This window comes from Chelonia mydas, chromosome 20, assembly GCF_015237465.2.
Source record: "Chelonia mydas isolate rCheMyd1 chromosome 20, rCheMyd1.pri.v2, whole genome shotgun sequence".
Classification (NCBI taxonomy): domain Eukaryota; kingdom Metazoa; phylum Chordata; order Testudines; family Cheloniidae; genus Chelonia; species Chelonia mydas.
This window is the reverse complement of record NC_051260.2, coordinates 15,786,493-15,805,478: the sequence shown is the minus strand read 5'-3', so window position 1 is coordinate 15,805,478 and position 18,986 is coordinate 15,786,493. Positions and strand designations below refer to the sequence as shown.

Below are 18,986 nucleotides of genomic sequence, written 5' to 3'. Positions count from 1 at the left end.
CTGGAGTTTGTAATAGGTGTGTTTCTCCCCCCCGCCCCAATGCGGTGTGTCCCGCTGTGTCCCTGAGCCCTGCAGCCACCTCTGGGGTGGAGCTGACTAGAAAAAAGGGGAGGGGCCAAAAAAATCCCATGGACCAAATTTGAAAGGTTTTTATTTTAGTTTATTTCTTTCCACAGTTTCATCTGCTTTTCAAACAGCATTTTTCCCCTTGTAATCCCAGTTTTGGGGAGCAAATGGGCAAGTAAGGGGCAGGGGTGGCCCCGTGGGAACTGACGCTCAGAGCAAGGGGGTTGAGTCCGGGGGCAGGGTATATTTCAGAAGGTTTGGGGCTGCTTTGAGGGCGGGCTGGTTTAAAACACTGGCACGATCTTCCCCCTACACCGCCGATTCCCCTTCTCCCCCTGCCGGGGGGGCAGATCCTTGCTTTGGGACGGAAGCCTCTGGCTCCTTGGGCTCTTGCAGTGTGGAATGGGTGTCCATGGTTTGCCCCACCAATCTGTCTGCACAGCACCCCCTACTGCTGTGCTGGGGCCCTGAGGTCAGCACAGACTGCTCGGGGAGAGAGCCCCCACCTCGCAGCCCAGCATCCCCTAGCGCTGTCCTGGGTGGGCATGCCGTCACCCTGCCCAGCTATATTCCCGCCTGCTAGCCGCAGCAAAGACATGGCAGGTTCTGTCTACACTAGCTTGTGAGGGGTTGCAATAAGCTTTAGCGTGCAGGCTAGGTGCAAATGCTGTTGCTTGGGCTGGGTGGAATTGACAGAGGGGGCCCCTACAGAGTGTCCCCGAGCCTGGCATTGGGGTCAGCAGTGACTAATGGGGAGAGCGCCCTCTGCTGCCCCTGTGGTGTCAGTGGGCTCTTTGTCACCCCCTGCTGTCTGACTCTCGTAGAGCAGTTAAGGAGTTGGCCCAGCATGAAGCAAATGGACCTGGCTTATCATCAGCTCCTCCGTGTCAAGCGGTCGATCCCCGTTGGTGGGGAGTGTCAACCTGGAACCTGCGCAGCATTCTCCCCTGCCCCGAGCCTTTGGCCAGCAGCCGCTCCAGGTCCTGGCCTGCACGAGAGAGCCGAGCCACTACACTGAGTTACTCTCAGGTGTCCCCACTCTGTGCCTCAGTTTCCCCCTCTGTAGTATAGCAAGAGGATAATACAGCTGCATCCCTATGTGACTGGGGCCTGGGGGGAGCTGGTGGCTAGCAGAGACGCCCTCTCCGGGAAGTCGGGTGCTTGGGGAGGGGGAAGCTAACACCCCTTTGAGCTAGGCCCTATGGCTGTGGCGGGAGGAGGGCTATGTGGGTCCCCCCCTCCTGTAGGTGGCTGGATGGGGTGCAAGAGGAGCTAGAGAAGCAGTCAGAGTTTGCGTGGGGGGGACAATCATAGGGGTCAGGGGTTTGCATAGATTACAAGCATTTCCCGCCCCCCCCCCGGCACCTGGTGCGGGAGGGGCTCTCCTAGGGAGTGGGGGAGCTGGGGCGGGAGGGGCCAGCGGCTCTAGAGCCCGCTCCCGCTCCCCTCCACGTCCTCCATGAAGACGGAGCGCTTGTGCAGGCCGCGCCGGAGGAGGCTGCTGGCCGGGCAGGGCCCCCGGGGGCTGCCGGCTTTGGTGGAGTCAGGCTCCTCCGAGCTGTCCCCGTCCTCGGGCAGAGGGTCGGTGTCGGAGCCTGTCAGGCTCAGGCAGGGGCAGGGCTCCCGGGCGGCCACGAAGGAGTCGCCCCAGATGTTCTCGCAGAGCTCCCTGCCGTCCCGGTACATCTGGGGGGCAGAGAGAGGGGAGAGGTTAGGGGGTGAGACCTGGGGCCTTTCCTCTCTAGGGGGCACCGGCTCTGATCCAGCCCCGGGGCAGGGGAACTGGCTGGCTCAGGGGGGTGGGAAATGGGGCATGGGGCCTTTCCCCTCTAGGGGGTGCCAGCTCAGATCCAGGGCAGGGGGAGGAGAGGTTGAGTCTCAGGCCAAATCCCTCTGCCAGTCTCGGAGCACAGAGAGGGCAGGGACGCTCACGCTCCGTCCCCAGGAACAGGTGCTGGGCCTCATGGGCACCCCTTGGTGGTGGGGGCTGCCAGGCAGGGGGCCCTGCCAGCGTTTGCAGCTCTGCTGCCCCCGGTGTCTGGGAGCCGCATGTGGGCCAAGGCAGCAGCCTGTTGGGCTGGGCCCGGGGAGATCTCCTGGCGATGGCTGGGGTGGTGCCAGCTCCCCCCCAGCCCCCTGACCTGCTGCCCCGGCTGTGGGCACATGGGGATCAGGAGTGGGGATCTCTATCCCCCCGCCCAATTCACCCAGTCCCAGCCCCCTCTATCCATCCCAAGTAGGACAGCACCCTGCGGGTTTGTCCCTCTGAGCCAGCCAGCACCCCGCCCTGGGGCTGGATCGGCGCTGGCGCCCTCTAGAGGGGAAAGGCCCCGTGTCCCATTCCAGCCCTGCATGCCAGGAGTTGGACGGGTCTCAGCCCAGCTCTGAGGTGCCTGTACTACAGAATCCGCCCTGCCCAGTTGGTGCCAACCCAGCAGCCTGAGCAGGGCAGCTCAGCCATGAGTCCCAGTCCCCCACTTCCCCCCCCCGGCCTTCCCCCAGCAGGGCTGAGCCAACCCCCTCCCCCAGCAGCAGAGACCCCTCACCTGGCTGTAGGGCACACAGTCCCGGCTGCAGTTGTTTCCCTGGGGACCCCACTGCCAGTCACTCACCCAGTTGCGGGCACAAGTCAGGTCATCCTTGCAGGCTTCATACCTGGCGGGGGGGAGCGGTGAAAAGGGGGGAACAGGCTGGAATTGAGACAGACTACGGGGCTGTTCAGCTGGGGTGTTCCAGGGCCAATCTATCCCCGTATTGCCCCACATCAGACCCCTGCGTCCATCCAGCCCAGTAGCCCAGCTTTGCTGCTGCACTCCAGCTCCTTGCAGCAGGGAGTTCCACCAGTCCATTGGGCCGCATTAAAGGGGCAGCTCCCCACAGGTGGAAGATACCTTCCGACCAGCCCATCCTGGAGCTTGTCATGGGGACTGGATTCTCTTTTCCCCTTGGCCATTGCTGCCTGGAGTCACAGGTGAATTCACACCCTCCCTAGGAATAGCCTGGCTCCCAGCCCCTCCCCCCACCAACCACTAGACGCTGCTTCCCTCCCAGAGCCAGGGATAGAACCCAGGGGTCCTGGCTCCCCCTCCCTTCTAACCACTGGGCCCCACTCCTCTCCCAGAGCCAGGGATAGAGCCCAGGAGTCCCGGTTCCCAGCCCCCCCTGCTCTAACCCGGCCAGGAAGGTGGAGGAAGGTGCATTGACTTACCACGCCTCACAGAAGCTCAGGCAGAGGGGCACCTCCAGGACAGCTGTGGGGCGCTGGGGGTGGGGCCAGCGGGCGGCGCTGGGGGAGCAGCGGTAGAAGCATTCAACCCGCTGGAGGTAGTGCTTGCACCTGGGGAGGGAGAGCGGGGAGAGGGGGCATTAGAGTGGGGAGGCCCACAGTGGTTGCACCTTGAGCCATGCACTGGCAGGATGCTGCAGGGAGTGGGGCGGGGGCGCAGCAGGGGGCGCTATCCCCCAAGCAGGCAGTGCTGGCCCCAATGCACCAGGGCGGCACTAGGGGGCGCTATCCCCCAAGCAAGCAGTGCTGGCCCCCATGCCCCAGGGTGGCACTAGGGGGCGCTATCCCCCAAGCAGGCAGTGCTGGCCCCAATGCCCCAGGGTGGCACTAGGGGGCGCTCTGCCCTGCTGGTCCCATCTGTTTAGGTTGGGCTATAACTTAGGTCTTTGTGTAACCCTCGGCTTCTAGGCTAGAATTTCAAATTGAGTGTGTGTCACCACCCACCACCAGGGCACTGCTGCGGGGAAGCTCAGAGTCAGGGGAAACAAGACACGGGCATGGCACTGCTGCAGGGAAGCTCAAGCCAGGGGCAGCTGGATGCTAGCCGGGCGCTGCTGCAGGGAAGCTCACAGCTGGGGGTAGCTGGGTGCTAGCAGGGCACTGCTGCGGGGAAGCTCACAGCCGAGGCAGGCAGAGGGCGGGGTCAGGCAGTCCTACCTGGGGCTGAGGCTCCTGCAGCGATTCCAGGAGATGTCGTTGACCTTGGCGAGTGGGGCGCTGGAGATCTCCTGGGCCACCTTGGGGGAGCAGCAGGCGTCTGGGAAGAGGCCGTCCATCAGCGCCACCCATGACTCCTCACCCAGGGCCCTGACCCCCCACTGACCCGGCCCACCCCGTGCCCAGGGGCTCCCCAGGGCAGGGCCTGGCGTGTGAGGGGTGCTGGGCCCCTCTCGTTCTCCAAAGCACAGGGATCCCCAGCAACACGGGGGCAAAGCCACTGCTCACTGGGGTCTAGTGGATAGAGCGAGGGGTGGGTTGTGGAGCCAGGACTCCTGGGTTCTAGCCCCAGCTCTGGGAGGGGAGTGGGGTCTAGTGGTTAGAGCAGGGGGCTGGGACTGGAGAAACCCCTTGAAACCACCTGCTCTGACCCAGTTTCATCCTCCCCAAACCTTGGATTTTGTGGCCTACCCGCTGCACACCCCACCCCATCCCGGGCCACCCCATGCCCATCACTCACTGGCAGCGTAGAGCTGGCAAACGCCCAGCTGCCCCTCGGGGCTAGGGGCCACCTTGTGCTTCCCTCCAGCCAGGCAGCGGCTGTCCAGGCCCCCGGCGCCTCCGCACAGCATGGCCAGCGCCCAGCCGATGGCCAGTGCCCACACACTGCCCCGGCCACTCATGGCACCTGGGAACAGAACCAAAGCGGGGGGGGTTGGTCAGAAGGGAAAGACTGGGGGCTCCCCCAGTAGCCTGCCCCTGAACCGGACAGACCGGCCTGCCCTGGGAGGTGGGGGTGGGGTTAGGAGCGGGATGGGCTGGGGACTCTGGGGGGGACAGTAAGGCTGGCTGTGGGGGTTGGGAGGTCCCCACTCTGGGACCAGCTTGGCTTGGGGAAAGGCAGGGGTGATACTGAGTCCAGGGAGGGGGGGAGGCGGTGTACAGTGCTGTCTCTCTCTACCTCCCCACCACCTGCCCCATCTGGGTCTCTCTCTGACAGCCCAAGTCCCCTCTGACACGGCTCCTTTGGGTATTATTCAGCCCCCGCAGGGCTCGAGATTGGGGGCTGCGGACACTCAGCAGGGACAGTCGGTCGTTGACCCCCAGCCGCTTTGCCCTGTGGCACTGGGCTGGCTGGGAAGCTGCACAGAGTCCTTCCTGACCCCTGCAGTGATCAGTGCCCTGGAGCATCACAGTGACTGACCCAGAATTTCCCCAGTAACCACAGACCATCCCCTAGGCCAGGAAAGGATCCAACCAGCCTCAGTCCTCACATCTAAGCTCTCACTGGCTGCCCTAGCCCCCGGGCTCTATCTCTGCTATAATTCCCACCATGCTGGGTGAACTGCATCTTTCCAGGGTCGACTTGACTTCCAGCGGAGACTGTATCAGGGGTTGGAGCAGGGGGGGCTGCGAGCCAGGACTCCTGGGTTCTAGCCTCAGACCCTTCCTTGGCAGAGGGGCTCATTCCTGTGGGTGACGTTAGACCCTCATCCCCTGCGAGGAGCTGGGCGGCTCACATGCTGGGGAAGGTGCCTTGGGAGAGGCTCAGCGCATCTGATCCGTGCCCCCTAATTGGATTTGAATTAAAGACCTGGCTCTAAGTTGGACTTGGCAGCTTCTGCCCCCGAGGCCCAAGGTGACTCCTGCTTACGGAGCCAGATCCTGCCTTCCCCAGCGAATTAGGCCGACGGGGTGAAATTAGACACGGCAGGTATGTGTGTGGGGGGGCACCTGGCTCTGGCAGCATCCTCCCCACTGGGAGATCAGATTACCCCCCCCACACACACACACACACCCCGTGCTGCTTGCCTAGGAGAAACCCAACTCCCTGCTCTCCCCAAGGGCAGCTGGTAAAAGTGCAGCTAGGGCCCAAACCCAGCCTGGCTTCCAGCCCCTGCTCTAACCGCTAGACCCTGCTCCCCTCATTCCAGAGCAGGGAACAGAACCCAGGAGACCTGGCTCCCCGGCTCCCCCCACTCTAACCACTAGACCCTGCTCCCCTCATCCCAGAGCTCGGGAAAGAACCCAGGAGTCCTGGCTCTGAGTCACATCAGAAAGGACTGGTTTTCCTTCCCAGAAGGACAAATGCTTGCATGGGTGGGGGAGGGGTGCCATGTTACCAGCCCCAGCAATGTGTCACCCCCCCCCCCAAAAAAACCATGAGAAATTTAGAAAAACCGGGGAGTTATTTTTGGACGTGGGGGGTGGGTTGAGTCTTTGGGGAGTCGCATTTTCCTGCTTTTCATTGGCAGCGTGAGGGCTGGATTCTGGCTTTTGAGGAAAACAAACAGGAGGAGAGTGCCCCCCCCGCCCCCCCAGGAGCTGGGGCTTGCAGGAAGAGGACGAGGCTCCGAGCCGTACTGCACACCGTGCCGGAGTCAGCGTCTATCTGCTCCTGTCCTTACCCCCGGAACCGCCGGTGAACGGGAATTATTGACACACCCCTCGGGTGGCACTTTTGGTTTTGTTCTGTTTTTTTAAACTGATACAATTTCAGCCAAGTCAGGGTCCCATTATGGTGTGTGCGATATTAGCAGCATTACGGTAGCACCTGGAGACCCCCACCACCACCATGATCAGGGCCCCATTGTGCCGGGCGCTGCACAGACACCTCTGAGGCAGTCCCTGCCCCAAGCTGATCTCAGTCTAACTAGACCAAGGAAGGATCATTATCCCCAGTCAGATGGGGGAAACTGAGGCACAAGGCAATCAAAGGATTGACCCCAGGAGCCAGGACTCCTGACTGCTAGTCCCAGTTCTGGGTGGGGAGTGGTGTCTAGTGGTTAGAGCGAGGAGGGGCAGGGCTGTGAGTCAGGACTCCTGGGTTCTATCCCCAGCTCGGGGAGGGGGAATGATTTAGTGGTTAGAGCTGGGGGCCAGGAGAGCAAAGGAGGAGAGCCAGCAGGTGCTATTGAGAGCTAACAGCCTCCCTCCTTCCTATCTCCCCCACCCCCCAGGTCCTGCTGGGAGCCAGTGGGGGCCAGGCAAGTTGCATGTGACTATGTAGAGACAATTTCTCCTGGAGGAGAACCATTCCCCCCCCCCCCCCGGGGTAGGTTACTCCGGGATCATCTATTAGGGCATTTCTTGCACCTTCCTATGAAACAGCTGGACTTGGGCCCTGCAGTTGATAGGGTAAGGGGCTGGATGGGCCCAGGTCTGATCTGGGGCAGCGATCCCATCTGAGCCCCCCCAAGGAGCCGCCTAACCCAGGCAGTGCCATGCTCACACGGCCCCAAGGACCATAGATCAAACCGCTCAACCTAGAGCAGCCTTGCGACAGGCTGCAGCGGGGTGCAAAGAATGGAAGCAGGAGGCCTGGGTTCTATCCCCGGCTCTGCAAGGGGAGGGAGGTCTAGTGGTTAGAGCAGAGGACCAACAATCAGGACTCCTAGAATGCGGCGCCCGGACGTGGGCCCAGGACTCACTGGGGCCGAGCAGAGCCAGACAGTGACCTCCCGTGTCTCGCTAACGCACCCCGGAGGGTGCTCGCCACCTTTGCAACTGGAACCGCATCCGGCTGTTGACTCATAGTCAGTTTGTGACCCCCTGTAACACCAGCCCCTGTTCAGCCCTGCTACGCCCTAGCCCGCTCGTCCCCACTCTGCAATTGTGAACCAAGCACTTTGCAGGCATCCTGGTTGAATTTGAAGGGGGTGGGGCTGGCAGTCAGGACTCCTGGGTTCTATTTCCAGCTCTGGGTGGGGAGTGGGACCTGGTGGGTTAGAGCAGGGGGAACTGGAAGTCAGGACGCCTGGGTTCCCTTCCGAGCTGTGCTGCACGACTTTTGGGGAGTCATTTCCCTACTCTGTGCCCCCCCTTCCTCACGTGTAAAATGCCTTTCTACAGCCCTCTCAGCACTCAAGGTGCCCTATGGCAGCCGCTCCCGGCCTTTCCAGACCACCTGCCCCCTTTCAGGAGCCTGATTGGCCTCGCATACCCCAAGTTTCACCTCACCTAAAAACCACTTGCTTACAGAATCAGACATCAAAATACAAGTGCCCCAGCCGGACCATTACTGAGCAACTGCCGACTTTCTCCTTTTAACCAGATCATGGTAAAATCAACCCACTGGGACAGAAATATCCTGCTTCCATTTCCGGGGCTAGTCTGTCCAGCGGTAGAAACAAAGCATCGTCCTGTGTACTGACTGGGCCAGTGCCTTTCATGTCCCCTGTTATAAACCTGGCAGGGCTCCCCGGACCCCTGGCTGAGAACCGGGGCACTACCGGGGAGCTGAGTGGTGGTGGGGTTATAGAGGAGGGAAACTGAGGCAGGGAGAAATTAAAGTGACTGGTCCCAGCTCCCAGGGGAAGCCTGTGCCAGAACAGGGCGCTGAACCCAGGAGTCCTGGCACCCCCGCCAGCTCTTTAACCTCCCCCCAAAGTCACGATTTCCATAACCCTGAAATCACGCTTTCTCCCCCCAATAAAATCAAAGCCACCACCCCTCGATGGGGCTGGACCCTCGCCCCGGCCCCCCACTCACGCCAAACTCTCCGCTGCTTTGATTTACCCGGCAGCTCTTCCGCCGGGGCGCGTTTTCCTTCTCCTGCTCTGGACTCGTCTGGCTTTGACCCGGGTGGGGAGGGAGCCCGGCTGCCGGGGGAGGGGTAGATGGGGGGTGGGGGCGGAGTGAATCGGGGGGGAGGGGCGGAGTGAATAGTTCTTCGGGTGATTTCAAACTTGCCACCCACGCGAGGGACAGAGTCCGGTTCTCACTCCGTGTCCCTGATTCTCTCCCTCCCCCACGCAAGCCGTGCCCCCCCCCCAAGTTATAGGGGCCGCCTGCGCTAGCAAGGGGCTGAACTCCGTGACCCAGGAGCCCCCCTTATAGCCCCATGTTCTGATGTGATAACCCCCCACCCGCACAGCAGCCGCTGGGATTTCTATGGGGGGGGGTGGAGCCCCCCATCTCCACTTCCCAGCCCCCCCGGCCACGGGCGACTCTCAGGGGCAGAACCAAGCCCGCAGGATTGGGGGCGTCGGGCTCCTCTGGGTCTGCAGCGCCCCAGAGTGGATGTGTTACCGCCAGGGGATGGGGGACCCCCGCACCCCCTTCTCCCTAGTGGCTGCAGGAGGGTGGAACTGGGCCACCAGACCCCGCCCCCCGCACCTGCTATAATAAACCAGGGGGGAAATCGACCCTTCCCACCCCACCCCACCCCACCCCTTGGGCCTACCTGAGCTGGCTGCTGGACTGGGGGGGTCTTGCCTGGGTGACCGGGGGGGCGATCTCCCCCTTCTTCCACCCCACTGCCGCCGCTGGGCAGGGGAGCGGCGCCTCAGCTCGCCTCCTCCTGCTCCGGCTGCTGCAAAGCAAATCCCTGCAGCAGCCACTCGCCCGCCGGAGCGGCGCTGGGGTGAATCCGGAGTCGCCCGCGTCACACTGGTGTACGCCCGGTGGGGCCGTGGGGGGCGCTCTGTCTCTCCCGCTCCTTCCTCCCACATCAGATCGTCTGGGGCCTGCTCTGGGCCCGGCCCAGGGAGGGACGTGGTCAGCTGATGTAAATTAACAAGGCAAATCCGGGGGAAGCTTCCATCAGGTTTTTCCCCAGGGCCAAAAACTGCTCCCGGGCGGGGACGTGACCCAGCGTGCGCGGGAGGGGCCGGGCTCAGGCCAGTGTTTGGAGCATGGATCTCTGCAGCTGGAGACGCTGCACGGGTAATGGCGAGCGACTCTTTCCGTGGGAGCCATATATATATAATGTCATAGAATATCAGGGTTGGAAGGGACCTCAGGAGGTCATCTAGTCCAACCCCCTGCTCAAAGCAGGACCAATCCCCAATTTTTGCCCCAGATCCCTAAATGGCCCCCTCAAGGATTGAACTCACAACCCTAGGTTTAGCAGGCCAATGCTCAAACCACTGAACTATCTCTCCCCCCCCCCCAAGCCAATGTCTTGCTATCCCCCCGGTGGTCGGGCAGGACGCAGCTTATTCGCCTGGCGCTGAGATACAGCCACCTCTGGGGTGGGTGCGGGGCCCGTTTATACAGGGGTCTCTCAGCCAGTGCTGTGATGCAGCTGCCTCTGGGGTGGGGCATGGCGGCTATTTAACAGTGAAATGCCATCCTGTATCCAACTGAACCAGCAGGGGGTGCTGGTTAGGGAGGCATCCTGGAGACAGGCACACAGGGCTTTCTCACTGCCACAATCTCCTTCCCCGTGTGCCTGGGGCATGGGCCACCCTGGCACAGACGGAAAGGGAATGCCCTCTACCAGTGCATCCAGGGAAGTAGGGGACCCTGAGACCCCCATCTTACTCCCCGCACACACACCACATGAGGTGATCTCTGAGTTCCTTCTGCCCTTTTAATGGTGATTAACTGGCAGGGGCATGGCTAAAGCCCTGCGTGGCCTTGAGCCCAGTGGCCTTTCTGGGAGCTGCCGGGCAGTGGGGGGCCCTGGCTGCGGATCACTACTGCCACCTAGTGGGCTGCGTGCTCTGGTGGGTGCCAGGCTCTGGGGTGCCCATGGCGGGGGCCGGTGTTGTGACCTACATGTGCCATGAGGGAACAATCCCAGCCTGCACTTCAGGGGTCCCCAGGGCAGCTCTGGGGACACGGCCACCACCCCTGAGATAGGGCAGGAGCCACATCCCCCCGCGTTACGGGTGGGTTAAATGGCTCTTGTGTTGGGGGTGAAAGTGGGGCTCGAGAACACATGGGATTGGGAGGCAGGTTCCTGGGGTCTGCTCTGAGTCAGGGAGAGGGACTCCAGTCTCCTGGGTTCAATTATGAGATCGGATAAGAGAGTGGAGTCTAGTGGTTAGAGCAGGGGAGGCTGGGAGTCAGGACTCCTGGGTTCTCTGCTGAGCTCTGGGAGCGGAGTGGAGTCTAGTGGTAGGGACAGAGGAACACAAAACCAGGTTCCCAGGTTCTCTTTCAGGGCTGAGTCACAGTGAGTCTGCGTCTCATGCCCTTGCTCCATGCCTCAGTTTCCCCCATGGGATCCATAGCTGGGCAGGGCTAGCAAACTGCATGGTATTACCAGGGCTTTGCCAACGGCTGTTTGGCATAGCATGGGGGAAATTGCTCCTTCTGTCCTCCATGCCCTCAGGGTTGGCCCATGCCCTGGGGACCGGGGCTCTGCCTGGCTTGCTCCGGACAGGTGTCTTCACCGCTGTGACCTCAGTGCTCCCGGCAGGGAACTGACCTCCACTAAGCGCCGGATGGGATTAGCAGGTAGGGGTTAGGGCCGCTGTGGGTAGGGGAATTAGACCAGCTTCTGCCATCTGGCTGGGGCCAGCACCTGAGGGCGTGGGCCCAAGGCAAGCGCTGGCCCCAGGGCCTTCACCTGTTCTGGATTGTCAGCGAGCAGGCAAAAGCTGGGTTCTTGGGCTGCCTTCTCCCGCGGCCCAGCCCCGCCCCTGCTTTAAGCCACTAGGACCCCCCTCCCCTCCCAGAGCCAGAAATAGAACCCAGGAGTCCTGCCTCCCTCCCCGTCCCCGGTCCCTTGCGCTCGCCGTGGGGACTGAACAGAAGCTCTTGAAGCAGGAGTGTCAGAGAACCCCGGTCCCCCAGGCTCTAGTACAGGGACTGGCCACTAGAGAGCGACAGAGCCCCGCGGCATTTCTGTGGGGCCCACCAATATTTCACGTGTCCCCAGGGATGATTCTTAAAGTGCTGTGTCTGGAAGGGGCCCAGCGGGGGTGGGGGGAGGTCCGGGCTCTAAGCGGCTCCGCTGTTCGCACCCCCGGGCCCAGAAACACAGCGCGGTGGGGTCTTTCCACCCCGGCAGCCCGCGGGAGGCGAGAGAACCCAGGAGTCCGGCCCTTGTATTGCTCCCAGCCCCTGTCCTTCAGCACCAGCACCATGGACAGCGCAGGGTCCAGAGCAGGGCATGTCCCGCAGCTGTGACTGGCTGCAACTGTGTGTGGGTGAGTGTGTGTGTGTGGGTGAGTGTGTTACATGCCTCTCCCTCCTCTGCCTGTCCCAGGCCCTCCCCCTCCATCACCCCGGGCAGAGTTCTGGGCTGTGGCGGCCTCCTCCCAGGCTAACCCTGCCACTGCCGGCTTCCGGGTGAGAACACGCATCACCCAGGCACGTACGCCAGGCTCGCCCACGCTCGCCGTGCACCCTGGCCCAGGGTCTGGTCTCTGCCCCATCCGGTAACCAGTCTTCTGGAAGTGACCCTGTTACTGGGCCGGGCACCAAGGACCCATGTGGTTCCAGGGGGCAGGCCCATGGCCTCCAAGACTCTGAGATTGGGCCTTCGGCACCAGTGGCCCCGTTTCTCTCTCCCTCTCTCTGGCGCCCTGCTCACCATCCGTTACTGCACACCACAGCCACTCCCTCGTCACACACCTGTGCACACAAACACAGCTTCATGCACACACACTCCCCACCACCAGCCAAACACCTTCCCCTGCAGGCAACACACACACACACACACACACACACAGAGGCCCTCTCTATGCACAAACACACCCACGGCTGCCCTCCCCATCCTAGCCTGGCGCACACACACACACACACACACACACAGAGACGCCCGCCTCTAGGCCCTGTTCTGCCGGCTGGGCCCAGCCCTAGCTATTGATTTCCTTTAACTGTCCCATTAGGCCGCGGATCGCCCTGGCAGCCCATCAAGTGCAGTTACGGCGCTGGCCCAGCCCATCGACCCGATGCTGCCTGGCCGTCCGTGCTGAGGCTGGCGCAGGACGGGGCCGGGCGCTGGCCCAGGCCACGAACTGCCCTGGAGACCAGACGCCACCTGTCACCCCCGACAGCTGCCTGCGCCAATCGCCGCAGAGACCAGAGTCACCCCGGGCTTGCGTCTCCCCAGAACCCAGGCCCCAAGTTGATGGATCTACTTGACAATGAGAGTCCCATGGTCTCCAACCCCCCCGGCAGCAGGCGACCCACCTTTGCAAATCTCCCTGGCTTACGAAAACTACCAGGGGATCGTTACGGGCCAGGCCCTCTGCTTTACAGCTCCTCTGAAATGCAGCAACTCCCTGCAGCCCAGCGCCCCCTAGTGCCACGCTGGGGTCAGCCCTGACTGCCCAGGGAGAGCGCCCCCTGCTGAGCCCCCATCCTGCTCCCTGCAGCCCAGCGCCCCCTAGTGCCGCACTGGGGTCAGCCCTGACTGCCCGGGGAGAGCGTCCCTTGCTGAGCCCCCATCCTGCTCCCTGCAGCCCAGCGCCCCGTAGTGCCACACTGGGGTCAGCCCTGACTGCCAGGGCAGAGCGCCCCCTGCTGAGCCCCCATCCTGCTCCCTGCAGCCCAGCGCCCCCTAGTGCCGCGCTGGGGTCAGCCCTGACTGCCCGGGGAGAGCGCCCCCTGCTGAGCCCCGTCCTTTGAAGCAGCAGCCTCCTCTGCAGTGTGGTTCCGTGAATTCAGAGCATGGGGCGGGGGGAAAAGGGGCAGACCAGAGCCAGACCGCCATTGAGCAGAGCCCCCCTCCCCAGGAGCACCCCGCTGCCCACCCCGGGCCATGCGCCCAGCGGCCTCCCCTGGAGCAGCCCCCACCACACCGCTCCGTCGCCCCCATGAATATTTCATCCCTGCTCATTTCCCTGACGTGGCCGCGGACGCGGCTCCATTAGCTCTGGAGCCTGGATTTTTCTAGGCCTTGGGGAGGGAGGGGGAATGGGGACGAGCAGGAGGGTTATGCTCCCCCTCCCCACAGAAACTGACCCCTCTGGCATCGCCAGAGCCCAAATTCCCTACTGCCAGACACCAAGGACTAGCCCCCCAGCCTCTTATTCCAGCCCCCCAACTGCCCAATGCTGGGGACCCCCAGCCCCTTATTCAGGCCCCCAAATGCCCAGTGCTGGGGACCCCAGACCCTTATCCCAGCCCCCCCACTGCCCAATGCTGGGGACCCCCTGCCCCTTATTCCAGCCCCACAACTGCCCAATGCTGGGGACCCCAGACCCTTATCCCAGCCCCCCCACTGCCCAATGCTGGGGATCCCCTGCCCCTTATTCCTGCCCCCCAACTACTCAATGATGCAGACCCCCAGCCCCGCAACTGCCCAATACTGGGGACCCCAGCCCCTTACCCCAGGCCCCCTCGGGCCTTCCCCAGCCAGGTGGAAATTCCTGAACGAGCCCCCGTTGTGGGGAAGGGGGGCAGAAGCAACAGCTTGGCAGCTCTTCTAAGAGCAATGACAGCCCCCCCGCCCCGGCCCCCCGGGACCAGACACTGCCTGATCAATAATGCATCCGGCTCTTAACATATGTCAGGGCTGGCGGGGGAGGGGAGAGACGGGCAGGCGGAAGGGGGGGTCGAGGCAAGTGGAGAGTGGGAGCGAGGCCACGGGGGGGGAGGGGAGGAGAGAGAGGTGGGGGAAGAGGGGGTGGCTGCAGGAAGGGGGAAGGGGAGGCCTCCTCGGGGAAGGGCTTAGAGGCCGGAGGAGGGAGGGCTGCAGAGGAAGGGCGGGGGGAAGGGATGGGAGGAAGCTGCCAGGGGAGGGGGGCTGGGAAGAGCTGAGCTAGCGTTACTGACTCCCTGGCAGTCTTTCTGCCCCCCCCAGGTTCCCTGCACTGTCAGCTGACGAAGCCAGCCCAGCTCAGGGCACCAGATGCTGCGGACTCCTGGAGGGAAAGGGTTAACAATTAATCCTGCCCTTAATCCAAAAGCAATTAGCCTTGGGAGGACCTGGCTCCCCACCCCCAGCCCCCTGGAGCTTCCTGGGGTCCTATTGGGACCAATCCTGCAACAGGGGAGGAAGGGGCTGGGAACCCAGGACTCCTGGGTTCTATTCCCAGCACCACCACCGACTCCATGGGTGAGCCACTTAATCACTCCGTGCCTCAGTTTCCCTTTCTGTACAGCAGGGATAATAATTCTTCCTTTGGCTGCATGGGTTATTGAGCTGTTCAGGAGAGGGACTGTCTCTCATAGGGGGCCCTGATCTCTGGTGGGGGTCTGTGCCGTGCCCGGCCCAATGAGGGCCTGATCCCAGTCGGGGTTTGTGCATTGCCTGGCACAAGGGTGCCCATATAGATTGGTAACTCCGCAATACAAACAACAATAACCCCGGGGTCGTCGAGCGCTGCTGGGCCCTCGCTAACCCAGGAGCTAACACCCCCGGACTGCTGTCTACACCCGTGCTTGCAACAGTGTAGAGGGAGGAAAATAGGCTGGTGCAGAGGGAGAGGCCGCAGGATTGCCAGCATGGGAGGGGTGTGTGTGAAAATTGCATGGAGAGAGGGCCAGAGTTAAGGGGACTCTAGGGGCAGGGTCTGAGGGAAGGGGGGGCAGTGGGGGGCACACGGGCAGGGGGCAGGGAGTGGGGATAACACTGGGGGCAGTGGACGTGATGGGGGCGTGTGGGGTTGGGGGGCAGCCGCAGGGGGAATGGTGGGGGCTCATGGATGTGTGGGCAGGGGGGCACATTGGGGGAGCGGGTTGATGGGGCAGTGGATGGTGGGGGGCACACTGGGTGGGGGCACATAGGGGGCAGAGGGCGGGAGGCACACGGGGTGAGGGCAGTGGGGGGGGCAGACGGGGGGGGCAGGGGCTGAAGCGGAGCTCAGCGGAGCTGGGCCCTGGGGGCTGCGGGGCTGGAAGGGTTAAACCCCCGGCCCCGGGCGGGGGGGGGGTGTCCCGCAGTTGCCGCAGCAGCGGGGAGCCGGGCGGAGCAGCCCCCCAGTCCCCGGGGGCCATGGGCTGGCGAGGCCGGGCCGCCCAGCCGGGATCTCGGCCCCCCCTCGCCACCGCGCGGGAGCGGAGCCGGCGACGCGCAGAGGCGGCTGCATCCCCGGGAGCCGGGCGGGCGGGGGCAGCATGGGGGGGGCGGGAGGCCCTGGGGCCCCGGGACCCCCCAGCTAAGCGGGAAGCCGGAGCTCGCCGGGGCCGGGCGGTCGGGCGCAGGCGGCGGCTGGCGAGGATGGAGCCGGGCGCGCACCTCGGCTGATCCCCGCGGGGGGCTGCGGGGCGTCTCGCGGAGCCTCGGGGGGGCTGAGACCCCCAGGCGTGGTGGGGGGGGCACACCTGAGCCGCCCCGCCCTGCCCCCCCCGCGCTGGGCAGCTGGGCCGGGAGCCGCCGCTGCCAGGGGCCTGGTCGCTGCCAAGTTTTGTGGCAGGAGACGCGAGTGAAGGATCCTCGCTCCCCCCCCCCCCGCAGCCAACTCCCCCCCCCGCAGCCACCACCCCTCCCTCGGCTCCATCGCTGGCTCGGGGGCGCCCGGGGCCTGCTGGCTGGGGGGAGATGGACGACTCGGGGATTATCCGCAGGCGACGGCTCCAGGTAAGGGGGGCTGGGACCCCGCGCCTGGCATGGGAGGGGGTGCTGTGGTTTTGTGGGTGTCTGGTCCCCCTCCCCTGCTGGCTCACGGACGGGGGAGGAGCCCTGACGGATCCAGGGTGCCACCCCCTCCCCCCGCTGCTAATGCACCCTGCAGTACAGCCGTGTGGGTCTGTCTGGGTGCCCCCCTCCCATAGATCTCCTCCCTGCCCCCCCCCACGCTAAGATGGGGACATTGGGCCCCGGGACCACGTTTGGTGGGCGTCCTTGGGGTGAGGGGGCTGTTTGGGGTCACCCCACCCATGCATCCCCTCCTGTGGTGGGGTGCTGTGGTATCCGGGGGTCTCTCCAGGCTGTTTTCCAGGTGTCCCCCACTTTGAGAGACCCTCCCCCATCCGAGGCCATGAGCCCCCCCGCCCCGGGAAGTTTCTAGGGCGCACAGGGGCTGTGGAGCAGTGGGCGGGTGCTGCAGGGCGTGGGGTGCGTGAATGGGGCTCTGGGGGGTGGGCACTGCCGGAGTCGGGCATAGCAGGCTGGTGGAGAGAGAAAGCGAGGGAGTGGCGAAGGGTGAAATGAGGGGGCACAGCTGCTCTGAGCTCCCCACTGCGCCTCGGGGTGCCTGGGCGGAGCTGGCTGTTCGGGGTGGGCCGCGTCGAGCGATGTCGAGAGGTCTGGCACCGAACGGGGCAAGGCGCTCCCTGCCTGCCATGAGCAGGCGATGGGGTCCATTCTGAATCTGGTGTTTGGCTGGTGGGTTCTGATGCCAGGTCAGCTGGGAGTGTGTGTGTGGGGGAGGTGTTGGCAGAGGGCAGCTAGGTGGCAACATGCCCAAATGGTCTCTGTCTGGCCACTGAGAGGAGAATGGGGCCTAGTGGTTAGAGCTAGGGGTGGGATGGGAGTCAGGACTCCCGAGTTCTATTCCCAGATCTTCCCCTCCTCCATGCCTCAGTTTCCCCCTCTGTACAGGGGGGATAATGACCCCAGCACCCCGGGGTGGGGCAGAGTCATGGAGCTGATCTGAGTAATGTCTGTAAAGTGCATTGATCTGGGTGGGGCAAGCGCAGCCCCCATCTGTGATTATATATGCGGGGGGCACGGGGGAGGGGCCAGAGGCCCACCCCCCTGTCCCCAGGCCCAGTGTGCAGCATCAGGATCCTCCCCACCCTGCTAGCACCTGGGATGGAAACCTCCCTCCCGCCGTGGGGCTCGCAGGGCCCTCGGGACCGGCCTGTCGGCAGCTCTGCCAAGGCGGTAAACGTGTTTGTTTCATTTCAGTGCCTGTGGATCCGCGCTGGGCTGGGCTGTGACGCACAGCGGGGATCAGAACCGCTGGCCCAGCCCGGCCCAGTCCAGATCCTCTGCAGTTGGGGGTGTGAGTCTTGGGCCTGATTCTGGCCCAATTCCAGAGCGGGGGAGGTCACTCCAGCTCCCCCAAATCCCCACCCCACTGTGCAGTTGCACCCAGAGCTCGTATTCTTCACTTCCTGACTAGAACTGTTAAAAAAGCCCCCCGCCATGCCCCACTTTAGGCTCCCTCTCTGCATTCCCCATAGTCCTGGGCCATGTCCCATCCCCTTGTGCAATCCAGAGCAGCCTCGGGGCTGCTCTAACATCTTCCCCTTGCTGCTGGGAGGCAGAGAACAGCCAGAGCAGTCAGCTGGACTGCAGGGCTGCCAGCTGGAGATGCCCCCCCCCCTCAGGGATGATCCTGGGGGGGGCATTCCCCCCACTTTCAGACTCCTTTGGGCTGCCGGAGCGGCCTAGAAGAGTGTAAAGGAGAGTTGGGCCTAGAGAGAGCGGGAGTGACGCGGCTGCAGTGAAACACAGGGGGCAACACCCACCTGCCCCCACTGCGGGGCCTGCTTCTGGGATCCCCAGAACCAGCCCCCCGCCCCCTCCCCCCACCACTGGACAGCGCCGAACCCTCTGGAGATCAGAACCCACGGCACCAACTGCACTGAGCTGACCCCAGGAAGTTAATGGCAGGGGGTCCAAGACATCCTCTTCCCCTCCTGCTCCAGGAGGACAATCCCCAGAATGCCTCTGGGCTGAAACTGACCTGTGGGACTCACGGCCACTTGTGCAGCCATTGGCGGGGGAAACCCCCACCTCCCTCGTACGGAGGCTTCCGCCATTTCTTCACCGGCGGATTCAGGCCCAGAAATTTCCAAAAGCGGCCCCTGGTTTGGGGTGTCAGGTTCTCCCCAAACCAGAGCCAGCCCTGGAGAGGGGTAGGGAGGCTGCTCACGATGGATTGGTGTAACAGCGGAGCCCAAGAACCAGAGGCCAGGGTGCCAAGTGCAGGGCAAACAAGTGACAAATGCTACAGGGGGCTGCTGGGCAGGGTCCGTGGGAGGTGTGAGAACCCTGCAGCGCACAGGGTAATCTGCCCCAGTGACCTCGCCTCCTGACCCCTGGTGACTTTAAGCCCTGAAACATGATGATGACCAGCCCTCCTAAAATTGCCCTTACTGTGAGTGGTGATTACTTTGCTCCTGCGGAATCAGGTGGCTCTGCTGGATTTTTAAAAAAGTCTCCCTTCATAACCCATTCCCTCCCTCCCCCCGCCCTCCCCTCATGAGTTTACTTTGCTTTTCTCTGGGCCTCTTTCCAGTTCAACAATACTTGATCAGGAAGCGAGCAGTTAAAAGGGGCTCTGCCTTTTGAGATCAGGGCCCTGCCTTGCTTGGCCTAACAATCTGGGGAAACCGAGGCATGGAGTGGCAAAGTGCTTTGCCTAAGGCCGTCCCGGGAACTGAACCCAGGACTCCTAGC

General features: G+C 63.3%; 2 protein-coding genes across 3 annotated transcripts in view; one reads left to right on the top strand and one right to left on the bottom strand.

Annotated features, from left to right (window-relative positions):
* Window positions 1-321: 321 nt before the first annotated feature.
* RTBDN (retbindin) lies at window positions 322-9,699 on the bottom strand. 2 transcript variants are annotated; one of them, XM_043533118.1, is made up of 7 exons: window positions 9,195-9,300; window positions 8,501-8,610; window positions 4,530-4,697; window positions 4,010-4,109; window positions 3,275-3,403; window positions 2,613-2,721; window positions 322-1,752 (listed from the first exon to the last, which is right to left on the bottom strand). In XM_043533118.1, exons 3-7 carry the CDS (start codon window positions 4,690-4,692, stop codon window positions 1,492-1,494), a joined length of 762 nt encoding a protein of 253 aa, XP_043389053.1. In that variant the 5' UTR covers window positions 4,693-4,697; window positions 8,501-8,610; window positions 9,195-9,300; the 3' UTR covers window positions 322-1,491. The 2 variants fall into 2 exon arrangements, with proteins under 2 accessions (XP_043389053.1, XP_037743947.2); XM_037888019.2 differs by lacking the exon at window positions 8,501-8,610 and having other exon boundaries at window positions 9,195-9,699.
* Window positions 9,700-15,852: 6,153 nt separating this feature from the next.
* The window catches only part of MAST1 (microtubule associated serine/threonine kinase 1), a 44,035-nt gene continuing 40,901 nt past the window's right edge, over window positions 15,853-18,986 (top strand). The window contains exon 1 of the mRNA XM_037888090.2: window positions 15,853-16,214. Coding sequence (XP_037744018.1) covers window positions 16,176-16,214 — 39 coding nt within the window. The 5' untranslated portion in view covers window positions 15,853-16,175. The remainder of the gene's footprint in view (window positions 16,215-18,986) is intronic.

Bases quoted from the DNA above. Each gene is read 5' to 3' on its own strand.
- RTBDN (XM_037888019.2), bottom strand. From the start codon at position 9,462: ATGTGGGAGGAAGGAGCGGGAGAGACAGAGCGCCCCCCACGGCCCCAC. The intron at 3,404-4,009 runs GTAGGACTGCCT...CTCCCTCCCCAG, and splicing joins TGCAGGAGCCTCAGCCCCAG to GTGCAAGCACTACCTCCAGC. The intron at 1,753-2,612 runs GTGAGGGGTCTC...TCTGCCCCCCAG, and splicing joins ACTGTGTGCCCTACAGCCAG to ATGTACCGGGACGGCAGGGA.